At 53.6% G+C, this 15,207-nt stretch overlaps 1 protein-coding gene across 2 annotated transcripts in view; it reads right to left on the bottom strand.

The window, feature by feature from the left end:
* Positions 1–15,207, bottom strand: part of TRAPPC9 (trafficking protein particle complex subunit 9) — a 491,769-nt gene that overhangs the window by 329,419 nt on the left and 147,143 nt on the right. For both annotated transcript variants that reach the window (XM_082720692.1, XM_082720693.1), the window contains one exon: positions 2,827–2,951. In XM_082720692.1, coding sequence (XP_082576818.1) covers positions 2,827–2,951 — 125 coding nt within the window. The remainder of the gene's footprint in view (positions 1–2,826; positions 2,952–15,207) is intronic.

The following is a 15,207-nucleotide window of genomic DNA, read 5'->3' as shown; positions in this document are numbered from 1 at the left end:
TTCATCCACCACCTGCTAACTCTATGACCTTGGGCGAGTGATATAAGCTCCGTAAACCTGTTACCCTACCTACCAGCTAGAAGGCTGTTTGCCCAGACGGCACACACGTGGGGCTGTTCAGTACCCAGCACCACTCCTGGCGTGCAGAACACACTGCCCAAACTCCGGTTTTCTTGATAAGAAACTAGTTGAGGAGGGTCCCCAGGCTCACTGAGGAAAGTGGACAGAAGTTTCCACGTGGGTGACGGGTAATGGAACGTGCCGAGACCGAACACCAGAGCTGGCCGGACGCACAAACTGGGATACCCAAGATACACGAAGAACTTCCGTAACTCCACACCCCCAAATACACAGTCCAATGTAGGAGACATGATCAGACATTCCTCCAAAGATGGTATCCAAACGGTCAACAGACACATGAAAAGATGCTCAAAATCACTCATGATCAGAGAAATGTGAATCAAAACTGCCATGAGACACCACCTCACGCCAGTCGGGACGGCGACAATCAGCAACACAAGGAACGACAGGTGCTGGCGAGGCTGCGGAGAAAGGGGAGCCCTCGTGCACTGTTGTGGGAACGCAGGCTGGTGCAGCCGCTCTGGAAAACAGTGTGGAGGGTCCTCAAAAAGTTAAAAATAGAGCCACCCTACAACCCAGCAACTGGCACTGGGTATTTACTCCAAAACTACAAAAACACGAATTCAGAGGGAGACACACCCCCGGATGCCCACTGCAGCAGCGGCCGCAGCCGCGGAGCCGTGGAAGCAGCTGCGCGTCCCTCAGAAGACGGACGGGTAAAGAAGATGCAGTGTGTGTACGTACACACACACGCGTGCACACGCACACGCACACACAGAGGAGTATGACTCACCATAAAACAGAACGAAATCATGCATCTGCAACCGCGTGGAAGGAGCTAGAGAGTGTAGCGCTGAAGGAAGTAGGTCAGAAAAAGAAACACCTTGTGATTTCACTCACGTGTGGAATTTAAGAAACGAAAGAGCAAAGGAAAAAAAGAGGCAAACCAAGAAACAGACTCTTGGACACAGAGAACACGCTGGTAGTCAGCAGAGGGTGGTGGGGTGGGGGCCGAGAGCCCGCTTGTCGGGAGGGGCACAGGCGGTTCCGGAGCAGCAGAGCCGCCGCACTGTGCCCCTGAAAGTCAGGCGATGCCGTGTGTCAAGCACACTGGAAGGACAGCTCTACAAAGAGGCACTGACACTGTTCACAGTCCAGGCGTGGGCCCACGGAACGACGGCGTCACAGTGCAACGGGGAGCGACTAGCTGGGGGACAAACTGAGTCACATGACCTGAGAGTCACAGCCCCCTCCTCAGAGGAGACCACATGGAAGGACACGCCGTATGCGCGTGCCTGACACATGGGGTGTCCCCAGCAGACGGCCACGCCACCGCAGGGAGTGCATTTCAGGACAGCTACGCTCACCTGCGTCCAAGAAATACGACACATGCAGCCTACGACGCTCACCAAGAAAACACGAGTGACACCCCAGCCCCCACCACCCAGTGACTGTGAGTAACGACCTCCTGGATCTCAAAGTTCTGCCTCCAGCCCCAGGACTGCCCCGCGGGGAAAGCCATAGGGAGGCGGAGCGGAACGGCAGACGGAAGCTGGAGTGCGGAGGGGCCTGGGCGGGCGCAGCGCTCACCGTCCGGGGTCAGCTGTCAGGAGGCTACGGGGACGGCACACCTAGGGCCCAGGAGGACACAAGCGTCCCTCCACTCCGCGCCTAAAACCTGGGGCTTTGCAGCTCCACACTGGAGTGCTGCTTCACGCCTCTCCGGACTCCTTCCTCCAGAGGGACGCGTCTTCCCACATCCCAGTCCCGTCGGCTCACAGGGGAGCCCTGACAGCCAGCCGTCAAGCGACAGTGACCACACCTGCTGCGAACAGCTCCCAGCTACACCCGCCTCCTCTCCCCTGCAAGGCCCTCAGGGGACAAGACTCTCCCCTGAAACCCACCTCCTCGTCACTGCCGTCCACGGACAGGACCTCAGTCAAGGAAAAGCAGCTGGTTTCCCTCCCGCCCCGACCTTCATGCAGCATCCGGGCTCCACCATTCCTGCACCAGACTCCCAACCAGCGTGGCCGAGCTCTCCTGACAGGTCCCACCAGTCAAGGCCCCCCCTACATGTTGGCACGGACCTCACAAGGCCGGGCCTGAACACGTGTTTACTTGACAAGCCATCCCAGGGACCTTGCTGCCCGCACCGCCGCCACAGTAGCTGTGAAGAGCTCCGGGCCTCTCGCCACGCCCTGTCCCCAGGCAGCGGCAGGCAAGAGCTTCCCAGAAGCTGAAGTTGCCCCCAGAACTTCAAGTCCGGTTCAGACCTCTCCCAGGGCTGGAAACAGCAGCCCCTACGGCCCCAGAAGCCCGAGGCGTCTCCGCACGGATGCCGTACCCTCATTTGTCTTCCTCAGGGCTGAGAAAACAGTGAGTGGAAGGAGCTCCGAAAGGCTTAAGTTTATGGGATGAAAACCTGAACGGAGAATGATTAGACCATAAACACATTTTTCAGGGAACAGGGAAAAGGTAGGAAATTTTCCACTTTCATCTTTGCACTCCTTGAATCAGCCCCCAAACCCCCAGTATTTCAAGACTAGAGAGCTGGCAACACACAAGCTTCAGTGTAACTGCTTCCAGAACATTCCACAGAACGGAAAATACTGAGAAAACCACTCTCCACAAACACGATTCTGGTATCAAACACGTCTCCTTTCCTTTCCGGAGAACACCCAGCACTTTGCCTCCGAAGTCATGGCAGGAACCAAGGACACCACGCCACCAAGCGGACAGACTCACCTTCACGTGGCTTGAGTCCCCCGGCTTGCTGCCTTCGGGCGGGTTCACGGACTTGCTCTCCACTCGAGGCCTAACGACCTGTCGGAAGGGACTGCAGAGCGGAAAGCCACTCACGCTGATTCCATCTAAAAAGAGTCAAATTTGAAGATGTTAGCACAGGTATAGCAGAGGGTATTTAAAATCTGCATTCCTGAACTTGCATTCCAGCAAGTTTTGAACAAAAGGAGAGCAGACAATTGCACATCCGGATCTGTAAATAGTTTGGACCCAAAAAAGACAGAAACAATGACCAACGCAGTCTAATGAGCACCCCGGACGTCCCGACCATGGTCCTGAGGGACCACGCGCTCTTTTAGCGAGAAGAAACCAGGGGACCCGAGGGTGCCAAGTCAGCGGCCGGAAACAGACGGAGGAGCTTGGAACGTCTCCTTACACCGAGGGGCAAGGAAACCAAGACCGTGGGGTTGGCGTCAAAAGCCGCCGCACCCGACTCGAGAGGCTCCCACTGGCTGAGGAGGGGACAGGTCGGGCCTGAAGAGTGACGGTAACGAACTGATCGACATTCTTCAAGCAGGTTTAAATCCACAGCCAACAGATCCAGTGTAAAGCCTTTAATCCGTGGGTTCATAGTAACGTCTTTGAGAAGTAAAGTCAGCGGCTCCCGGTGGAGGACAGGAACCTGCTCCTTCTCCTGGAGACTGGTAAATAAAAGAATCAAGCCTTTAAACCGCATCTCGTATGTGAACTGCACAGCTCGATGACTAGACAAGGCAGCACGCGTGTTCATAAAGGGATGAGAAGGAAACCCCAGCCCAGGGTTTTCAACCTCACGCTGCGGAGACGCGGGGCTGGACATTCCTTGTTTGGGGGGCCGTGCTGTGCACAAGGAGGGTGAACAGCGCCTCTGCTCAAGCCCCAGGACGCCAGGGGCAACCTCCCCCAGGCTGTAATCGCCGAGAACTGCCAAGTGTCCTGGAAGGGTCATGGCAAACTGGCCCGGCCGAAAACACGGACCTCGCATCGAGCACGAGCAGATCTGACATGGCAGGAGAGAAAGAGCCGGGCGCTCTCCGTCTCCTGACGCAAACAAGACCGCCCCTGGCCGAGCCAGGAGGACCGAAGATGAGCCGGGTCAAGCTGCTGGGTGTAACTGCCCATGTTGGGGGGTGGGGGGGTGGACAGAAGACCAGACTAAGCCCCACCCACAAGTGTGCAAGCCATGAGGCCCACGCTGCGGAAAGCTCCTTGGGTCAGAAGTCCTAGATTCTTCAACAGACAACTTACAAGGGAAAGGAAGGAATGGGGACACGTGCACATTAAGAAAACTTAAATTTCAATGGGCACAAATGGGCACAAATGACTGTTCTACCTAGTGATTCCTAAACACCAGGACAGTGTTCTCTTTGGGGGTAAAGATGGGCACAGGCTCCAGCTCTGATTCAGGCGACGGGTTGAAGAGGGCTCCCTTATAACAACTCAAACTGTGTGTTTCCTTCATTTCGTTTTCAAAATCACTTTAACTGGGCGTCTGGGAGGCTCCGTTGAGTGTCTGCCTTCAGCCCAGGTCAGGATCCTGGAGTCCCGGGATCGAGTCCCGCGTCAGGGTCCCTGCTCAGCGGGGATCTGCTTCTCCCTCTGACCTTGCCCCTCTCATGCTCACTGTCTCTCATTCTTACTCGCTCAAATAAATAAAAAAAACCTTGTTTTAAAAATAAACCACTCTAACTTTTTACTTCCTATTTTAACTCCAAGATAGTTAACATACAATGTCACTGCCCCCAGGGCACAGTATGGGGGTCAGCACTCCTCTATGTTCCTCGGGGCCCAAGGTACGTGGGCCCTGGACCCCCTTCACCTAGTTCACACATCCCCCACCCACCTCCAGAATCTGTTTCCAATTTCAGTAAAAAGGTTTAAAAACACAATTCTTTTTTTTTTTTTTTTTTTTTTTTTCCCACAAAAAAGATTTTAACTGATTTTTTCAAATAAGGAACAGTGTCAGGCTTCACATTCAAGTGCATCTGACCGTCTACTTTCTGGAACACTGTTCCATTTCCAAACAAGTCTTTAAATGAACAGGTCTGAGGTGTCTACTAGGGAAATGAGTTCCCAATTAGTTTAAAAAAAAAATCTGAATTGGTGAGTTATTTAACAATAGTTTTATTACCTTGTGTCCTGCCAAAATAAACCCCTTGCCAACCCCTATACTGCTCTGTGTTTCTTCATGTTTGTGTGTTTCCCCTTCTCTTCCCCCCACAACCATCTTTGTGATGTCCCAGATTGTCAGTGCAGCTGCTGCCTCTTCTGCAGGGCACCCCCAGTCACTGCGGCTGAAAGCGAGAACTCTTCCTCGGCGCCCGACACCTCATCTACCCTCCGGCCCGTGCTCACCACATGGAGTCCTCTATCCAAGAGGACAGGCGGCATGGCAGGGCCATGGGTGGACATCAGATGGGCCAGGAGTTTCTATACCATCTGGCCGAGTAATCTTTACCAAGTTACTTAGCCTCTCTAAGCTTTCAATTCCTCATCCCTAAAATGGGAACGACCAGAACACATAAGCGGCACGATGACCTCGGAGAATGAGCTCCTACATAGGAAGTGCTTGTCCCGATGCCTGGGCCCTGGCACCTGCTCAACCGACACAGCTCTCAGTACAGGAGCACCTCACGTGCAGGTCTTGCACTCCCTACCGGAGTATCAACCAGGAGCACCTCATGCACAGGTCTTGCACTCCCTACTAGAGTATCAACCAGGAGCACCTCACGCGCAGGTCTTGCACTCCCTACCGGAGTATCAGCTCCTTTAAGACAGAATTCTCCTCTTGCTACTATATCCCCCACTGTGGCTCCCACAGGCTCCAGCAAGTCATAAACTCTCAGCAAATACTAAGGCAATGAGGTAACAAATCAGAGAGCCCAATGTGACATTCGGTTTACATACCACGTTTGCCAAAAACTCAATCATGACAAAGTCACACGCGACCACCAACCCCTGGTTCATTGAAACCCCGTCATGCAGTTACATGTCATGCCCACAGCGGTTACAGCGGAGGGAGCTTCCCCTCCCCACTGTCCACTCCCCCAACACCATGGGTACCATCTAGAAAAGCTCCCCACCACACTGCTTGCAGGCTTGCAGGTCTGCAGGGGGCTGGCATTATGACCACAGACACCACAAAGCTAAAACCCACCCTTGCCAGCAACCTGTGCTAGACGCTAGGTCAGATAGGGCCTGTGAGTGGGCACAGTGCTCAAGGCCACGGTCACTGAGCCCCTGGGTCAGCCTCTGCCAGGCAAAGGCCAGGTGCCTAGAAATGTCACTCTGACTCGCGCATTTACACACTGCCTGGGATACGGCATACCCTACTCTTCCCTAGCGAAAGCTGTCGTTGTCAGCAAATTATACAAATGCCACAGGCTCCCAAAGGACACGAGTTATTTTTTGCCTTGGAAATACCAGTCCTTGTTCACACTAACACAATGCTAATGTCTTCATTCCTGCAAGTGTGCAGAGCCCTGGCCTGCTAGGGGAGGGTGTCATAAAGCCAAGATCTCCGCTCCTCCTTGGACCTTCCCCACTGAATTGGTTCTGACTGGATCAGGGGTAGCTCTAATCCAGGCGCAGCCAGAAATGGAAACATCCCATCAGTCATAGCTGATCCAGACAGAAGCCACCAGAAGGTTCCCACACAATCTTTGAGATTTCTTCTACGAATTCTAGGGGCAGAAGTTGCGGGTGGGAGGCATCTTCCTTTGAATGATACGCTATGAGGACATAGGTAAGGGGCCTTCATGGGGCCACCTTCCCACCACGTTGAGAGAATCTGAGCACCTCACACAACATTTTGAACCTCTATTTTCTTGGCTCAAAACTGGGAACCACTTCAAGGGAATCCAGGAAAATACAAATCTGCAATGTCTTCGGGCTGGGCGGATCTAGGATGTACACGTAGCCCCAAAAAGGCTAAAAATCACATCTGAAATTTGCCTCCTTTTTGGATACAGACCTCAAAACTTCCAAGAAACCTCAAAAACCTATCATCTTCAAGCTCAGAAAAAGATGACAAAAGTCCCTCTACAACTTCTTTATAGACTATCCTGCCCCCCAACCAACCAAGAATGAAAAAGGTAACGGGTAAATATGAGTGGAGGGATGGGCCGAGAGGAGAAGCCATAAGGGGGAAGGCTGGAGCCGAGCAAGCCTGGTGCGCCCGGAGCAGATCCCGCCCTGTGCCCGCAGACGAGCAGCTCCCCGGCTGCGCTGGGCTGCAGGAGAGGAAATGTTGCTCCATCACTCGCGCGACTTCTCTGCCGACACAGGCCATCACAAATAGAACAGAGAACAGATTGTATGACACTTAATGGGAGAAAAGACCAAAAAAGTTGCAAACAGATGAGGGCAGCCTGGTGGGAGGACCCGAGTGGAGCGGATTTCTTGGGGTGTTTAGGAGTGGGACGAGCCTGCAAGGTCACGCCGAGCGAGCCGAGCTGGAGAAGCGGCGCAGTTTCTGTCTCTAGTGCGCGATTTTTCGATTAAGAGCATATCTGTGGGCAATTCAGAAATACAATTTTGTATGCTAAAATAACAGGCTCCTGAATGCAGCTGTGACACAACCACGGTGACAACTTGAGAGGTTGACAGCTCAGAGCAGGACCATACAGCAGAAGGAAAGGCAGTCAAAACAGACAGCTGCAGGAGTGGCTGCGGGGGGGCGGGAGGGGTCCAGCGGCAGCGTTTACGTGTGCTGGGCACGGCCCGGGGCCGCAGCACACTCCATCAAACAGTCCCCCACTCCCTGCCCGGAACATGGTTTTTCTCGACTCTGGAGACGAAGCTGAAGCAGCTGAGTAGGTCACTCAGTAACACCGCACAGCTCACTGGAAGTGGATGCAGGACTGTCGCATCAGGGACTCCCCAGTGAAACTTCAACAACACCTTTCCACCCCCACGTGAGCATCTGTGACCCGTCACCAGCCTCCGACTGCTGTGTGGCCCACCATGGACCATCCCCTAAGGCACATGGCCCTAAACCCATCGCAAGGAGCCTCACGACAGCTTAGTGTCCCTCTCCACGGGTGGACCTACTCAAGCCACACGCTCGTTTCCGCACACTCTCAAAAGAACCCGGTGTTCGAGGCCAGCATAAATTCTCCCATGACGAGTTACATGAATTGGAATGAGAGGTAACTAGAACAGAATACATTTTCAAAAGCAAAAAGAGACAATGATCTTCTAGTAGGGGTCTGTCAGTATGCTATTCCGGGTAGAATATATTTTGAAGATGCATTTTCATTTATTCTTAAAATCCATGGGTGCCAAATGGGGAAAAAAAACAAGCCCATCTGGTATCTCGTTATCATAAAATATCCTGAAGAAAACCGAATGAGTAGAAGCATTTGGCTCAGAAATAGCCAATACTCGTCTTCCATTTCCACAGGGAAAGCAGGGGGTTCATTCACTCAGAAACTCTAGGACAGGCTTAAGAAAGAAAATTCATGTAGTAACAGGGGCCTCCATCTCCCATCCAGACAACGCAATCCTTGCTCCCACAGCAGCCCTGCTTTGACGGGGGTCTTGTCTCCCTCTGGGGGAGGCCCCATGCCAGGCCTGGGCCTTCGAGGACCCAAATGGCATGTGCGTGGATGGCGAGCAACTCCCCACTGAGGTCACCCTTGTTTTCCTAGGCCCACGGACGCAAGCTCCTCGGCAGAAACTACACTCTGCGCTTTCCATGCACCAAGTGATGTTCGCTTGTCCCCCAACTGCCACCACAAAGCCTGTTCCCACCTCAGAAAACTCCCATCTACTCCCTGCACTTTACCTCCACCCATCAGCCCCCCAGGTCCCACTCTTCCTTCTCCAGCCTTCAACTCCTCAAAGCAAAGGTCATGAAATGTCATCTCAAAAGGATCGGATGTCAACAGTTTCAGCTTTGTGAGTTGCAAGTCTCTGCTGGGGGCACCGGCAGCGGCTGACATCCTTGAAGGCACAGGGCAAGGGGTAGGGGGGAGAGTGCTTGGCTGCGCTCCCAAGACAGGCAGCAGCCCAGAGTCTGCTGGTCGGGCCGCAGCTGGTGACCCCTGGTGGGCTCCTGCACCCCTCGCTGGAAAGCATCTACCATTCCCCTGCCGGTTCTGCCCTTGAACTCACCTGGCAAGACCCCACTCCAGGCTGACCCCATCTCCCTTCTCCACAGCAGCACCTGAAGACCAAGGTCGACAGGGGAAAACCGCACACGGTGCCAAGCAGGCTGTCTTCGGACACGCAACCACACCCCGGGCCCATCCTCACTGCCGCTGAGCATCCGACGGTATCCGGAGTAAGTCTCCCCTCTCCTCACAAGTCACTACCACCCACTCCCCTGCCCCCTCCCCACTGAGAGGCCAACCCTGGGGGAGCAGAGAAGCAACCAGAGGAGGGGGGGGACCAGCCCATCTCACTGCCCCCTCCACCCACCTGCATCCAGGACCACACTCGTGTTCCCGGAAAGGGACGGCCTGGCTCCTCCCACAGCCCGCGCGCTCCCTGTGAATGACCTCGCTGGGCGGTGTGCGGCTCTGCCCTCTCCTTTTCGTCTTACCATCCTTACGGAGATGTCGTCGGCACAGAACACTCTGCAGAAGCGGACAGTGTGCAAGGCCTTCCCCAGACAGCCGGCGTGATGGAGACAGTGACCGTACCCGCCGCCCGCCGTCCCCATCCGGCCTTGTGCCCCGCCCGCCACTGTCCTCCCCACGCCTCCTCCCGGCCCCAGGTCAGCACTGCGGTTACCACAGACGAGTTCACATCTTCTGGGCGCTGATCCTGATGGCATCGAGCCCCTCACACACTCGTCTCTGTCAGGCTTACCACTCAGCATGCCCATCTGGGGCTCCCTCTGACACACCTCGCGTATCCACACAGCACAACTTTTAACTGAACACAATGCCAGTGACGGCTCTGACATCGTGTCTATAAACAGGTGAATGATAAACACTGAGACGGCTTCAGACTTTTGATTATTGCAAATAAAGCCACTCCGAACCCCTCTGTACGAGTCACGGGACGGACATGTGCGTTCACATCTCTGGGTTAAATATCCAGGAGTAAAGCGGCTGGGTCATTTGGTAAGTGCATGTTTGATTTTCCAAGGAGGTTGTCAATGAGCTGTTAACTTTGTGACTAATCAGAAGGACCCAAAAGAACAAGGAATTAGAGACCATCAGAAACGAGCAGACAGTGGGAGAAAGAGCGGGCATGACAGGGCCATGCAGCGCTCATTCCAGAGCACGGGCGAGAGCCGGGAAACACAGACAACCAAGGGACCCACAGTGTGGCTCCATCCTGCGGCACAGGAGGCACAGTCGGCACTGGACGGTGTCCATCTGTCCCTCCAGACGCAAGTGTGAAGTCCACACCGCAGCACAGCCTCCTCACAGCACCCAAATGGGACCATGGGCTGGAAGAGCTGTCTACACCTACTGGAGCAGACTTCAAAACCAGGTCACAGGGGCGCCTGGGTGGCTCAGTGGGTTAGGCCTCTGCCTTTGGCTCAGGTCATGATCTCAGGGCCCTGGGATCGAGTCCCGCATTGGGCTCTCTGCTCAGCAGGGGGCCTGCTTCCTCCTCTCTCTCTCTCTCTCTCTCTCTGTTTGCCTCTTGCCTACCTGTGATCTCTGTCAAATGGATGAAATCTTTAAAAAAAAAAAAAAGCCAGGTCACAGGCCTGTTGGCATCAGGATATTACGGAGTCGTGTCTTCTAAAGACGGTTCGTGGGGGAGAATGAAGCAGGAGACGCTCAGCCCATGAGGACACTCGCGGCTGCCGGAGACAGGGCCCGGACGTGTGTGCCCGAGTGCAGACTTCTCAGCCCATGAGGACACTCGCGGCTGCCGGAGACAGGGCCCGGACGTGTGTGCCCCTGAGTGCAGACTTCTCAGCCCATGAGGACACTCGCGGCTGCCGGAGACAGGGCCCGGACGTGTGTGCCCCTGAGTGCAGACTTCTCAGCCCATGAGGACACTCGCGGCTGCCGGAGACAGGGCCCGGACGTGTGTGCCCGAGTGCAGACTTCTCAGCCCATGAGGACACTCGCGGCTGCCGGAGACAGGGCCCGGACGTGTGTGCCCCTGAGTGCAGACTTCTCTGGACACCTTCTAGAGAAGTCGACACTTCCCAGCTGTCAGCTGCCCCGCACCCCACTGACGAAGATGGGCAGCTCCCTGGTCAGCCCGCAAGGGCCCTGGCACGGGCAACAGTGCCCTGCCTGGACCACTCTCCTGGCCGGAAGCACTAGGGGCCGCAACTGTGCCTTTTTCATCGGTACCTGAACCGTGGGTCACGGCACCCAGCGCGCGGCCGATCAGCAGAAGACCCGCTGGGTGAGCACACGCACCCGTCATCTCCTCGGTTCTGAGCCCTCCGCCCACTGCCCGGCACATGGGGGTTCAGGGCCAAGCGCCAGGGCCGTCACTCAGATGGACAGGGACACGCAGGCCCCCTAAAGCTGTGTGACGTGGCGGCCCAAGCTGCAATCCAACAACACGAGCAGAATCAGCGAAGGATTCTGTGGATGAAGGCCATCAAGAAGGAACAATCATCCAAGGACAAATTTCAGGAAAAAAAATAAAATAAAATAGAGGAAAAAACAACAAGAAGAAAAATGGCAGGACAGGCTACAGAGCAGCGGCTCCTGGTCGCCACGCTGGGCCAGGCTGGAAACAGGAGACTTCCTGGCCAGGAACTTGGGGACAACTGAACGGAGTGTGGTGGTCCGGCGCCCACCCGAGACGGCAGAAGTTGCTGGCACCCGTCTCTCTCCTCGAAGCAGCGGAGGCGTCACCCACGGCCCCCGAGTCCCGTTGGCCCAGGCCGTCCTCTAGTGCTCGCAGAGGAAGGGAGTCCCACAGGACCAAGTGGAGGGAGGGCCTGGATTCTAATCGCAGGGTATTTCCCGGGGCTGCCCAGAGCCAATGGCTGAAAGGGGTCTGGGTGTGGAACGAAGCCATGGCGCTCCCAATCCCTGCCCCCAGCCCTGGGCAAGACCTCTGGCATCACTTGTCAACAGGGGACGAAGAGCTCTTCTCGGCCGGGTCTGTCTGAGAGCTTATACATCTTGTCTACATGTGTTGTTCTGTTTCTGCTTTAAGACAAACACAAACGAACATCCTTTCTCCAAAGACCGCCTCATGAGCCATCCAAAGATCGCTCAATGAGCATGTGTTATTTTAGAATAAAAACCAGGGAAAGAAAAGCTGAGTACTGCCCATTCAAGACTGGACGCAGAATGCCTTCCCACGAGGTGGTAAACAGAGAGCGGTGCTGTCCCAAGGCAAATCACGACATGTGCCTGTTCTCCTTGGAAATTCAAAGTAGCGCCTAGATGTTTGTGCGGTCTTCACGGCTGCCCTCAAGCACGAAGCCGCCGTCCGAGACAGCGGGTGTCCTTACGTCTCCGTTTGTCCAGCCAGCCAAAGCACAGAAACCACAGCTCCGACGGTTTCCAGTCGGAACGTTAATTTACGAAGCTATCCGAAGAAAACGTACACCCAAAGCATCCCACGAAACCCTTCTTCCCCAGCAAATTAGTGTTAATACCTGTGGGCAAGGTCCCTCAAGGACGAGCCACGCTTGTGTCCCTCACTCACACACTCACACACTCATGCTGTTCAAAAATATAAGTTCCCGAAACCTGCTTGGCTCCTTCTGCCACAGGGTTCTCACCCAAGTGTGAAAACTGGTTTCCACATCCCACCCTCTTTTACCTGCCACAGTCCTGCCCTTTGTCCAAACCTTACCTCCATCATCACTCTCAAAGCAAAACCTTCCCTGACTCCTTAAACTGGGTCCTCCCCGAAGACACGGGCAGAGCACCGTCACCTTTCCTACCTAACAGTTAGCAAAGTTGCAGTTTTTCATTCATTTGTGAACCTGCTGGTTTCTCTCACTAGACTTGTACTAAGAGCAGCCACTAGACAACAGGCCTTTTAAGTATTTGAAATCAAACAACACTTCAGGTCTTCAGACGTACTGTCCACGTCACAAAGGATCGAAGCCACGTGTGGCTCGTGGCTACTCTGCAGGACAGCTCAGAACAGGACACAGTCCCATCACAGAGCATTCGGTTGGACAGTGCCGCCCGGGACTCCGAGCTCCGTAGGGGCGGGGACTGGGCGTCAGTTTACCCCTCAGGACAACACGCAGAGCAGGGCGGCACAAGGAGGAAACGGGTACCCCACGAATACGCATAAGGGGAGACATGCCCAGTGATCGCTCAACCCCACCGTGCTTCCTAGAAACCAAGGACGAGATCATGTCCGTCCTCTCCCCTGGTTAGAACGGAGTATTAGTTACTGCCGTACTAGAACCAGGACACACTTCAGATATGCTGTTATGTCCATTCCCTTATTCAGTATTTATGAGCATCTAGTGTGTATCACAACACTACACACAGAAATTAGCTCACGGGCGCCTGGGTGGCTTAGGCAGTTAAGCATCCAAGCCTTGATTTCAGCTCTGGTCATGATCTCAGGTTCATGAGATCGAACCCTGTGTCAGGCTCTGTGCTTGTGTGGAGTTGGCTTGAGCTTCTCTCTCTCCCTCTCCTCCTGCCCCTCCCCATGCTCCTGCGCAAGCAGAGAGAGTCAATTATCATAAGGTTTCACCTACTTGTGGAGCATAAGGAATAACACGGAGGACATGGGGAGATGGAGAAGAGAAGGGAGTTGGGGAAATCGGAGGGGGAGACGAACCATGAGAGACTGTGGACTCTAAGAAACAAACTGAGGGTTTTGGAGGGGCGGGGGTGGGAGTGGGGGAGCCTAGTGGCGGGTATTAAGGAGGGCACGGATTGCATGGAGTGCTGCGTGTGGTGCATAAACAAGGAATCTTGGAACACTGAAAAAAAATTAAATTAAAAAAAACAACAGCAAACAAAAATAAATAAATTAATTAACAAACAAAATCCTTTTTAAAAACTAGCTCAAAAACTAGGTTAAAATGGGTAACTAAAATTGTTTTACTGGTGAATTCCACCAAATATTTAAAGAACTAATGCCCATTCTTCTCAAACTCTTCCAAAACACTGAAGCGAACACTCCCGAGCTCATTTTGCAAGGCCGGCACTGTTGCCCGGACACCAAAGTCAGGGGAAGACAATATCAAAGGCTTCAGATCAATATCCCTGCAGCATATAGATGCAAAAGTCCTCAATAAAATGTCAGCAAACCAAACCCAACAGCACATTAAAAGGATCACACACCAGATCAAGGGGGATCTCTCCCTGGGACGCAAGACAGTTCAACGTACACAGTGAATACGTGTGATTCGCCGCACTACACAGAATGAGGGCTAACATTCATATCATCCCAGGAGATGCAGAACAAGCATTTGCCAAAATCAAAAATAATAAAACAGATGGAGATAAATTTAACCAAGAAAGTGAAAGATCTAAACACTGAAAACCATGAAGACCTCAATGAAAGAAACTGATGATACAAGTACATGGAGATAGCTCCCGTCCGTGCATTGTAAGAATTTTGTGAAAAGGTCCATACTGCCCTAAGCCATCTACAGATTCAGCGCAGTCCCTATCAAAATTCCAATACATTTTTCACAGAAAAAGAACAAGCCATCCTAAAATGTTTATGTAGCCACAAAGGACTGAGTAGACAAAGCAATCCTTGGGGGGGTTGAGGGGGGAGAAGAACAAAATTCGAGGCACCACACTTCCCATTCCCAACTATACTACAAAGTTGTCGTCCAGACAAGAGGGCACTGGCATAAAAACAGACACGCATACTAATGAAACAGAGCAGAGCGCCCAGAAGTGAACTCCCACATACACTGTCAACTAACACGTGACAGGAGAGCCCGAAATCCTCAGCGGGGAAGGGAGTCTCACAAGTTAGAGACGCTGGGGAAAGTGGGAAACCCTGTGCAGACAAGGGCAACTGCAGCCGTGCTGCGAGCCGCTCACCAAAACTAACTCAGAATACATGAAGGCTTAAACGCAGCAACGTCAACAATGAAACAACCGAAAGAAAACGCAGGGGTAATCCCGTCGGCATCGGCATGGGTCTTGGCAGCAACTTTTTGCCAGGACGCCAGAAGCACAAGCAACCACAGCAAGGATCAGCATGTGGAGCTACAAGCTGAGCTCCTGCACAGCCAAAGAAACAATCAACAAAATGAAATGGCAACCTACAGAACGGGAGAAAACCCCTGCCGATCTCTCTGGTTAGGGGTTAGTATCAGAACACAGGAAGAACGCACGCAGCTCAGGGACAAACCGGCCACAAGTGAGAAGGACGGGGTCTCCAAAGAAACAGCTGCAACGGCAGCAGGTGCGAATCCAACCCCAACGAGCCATCGCCTCGCACCCCTTATAGCAGGCATCG

Source organism: Mustela nivalis, assembly GCF_964662115.1.
Source record: "Mustela nivalis genome assembly, chromosome: 2".
NCBI classification, from domain to species: domain Eukaryota; kingdom Metazoa; phylum Chordata; class Mammalia; order Carnivora; family Mustelidae; genus Mustela; species Mustela nivalis.
Note: the sequence above shows the minus strand (reverse complement) of the source record. Positions and strands in the feature narration are given on the sequence as shown.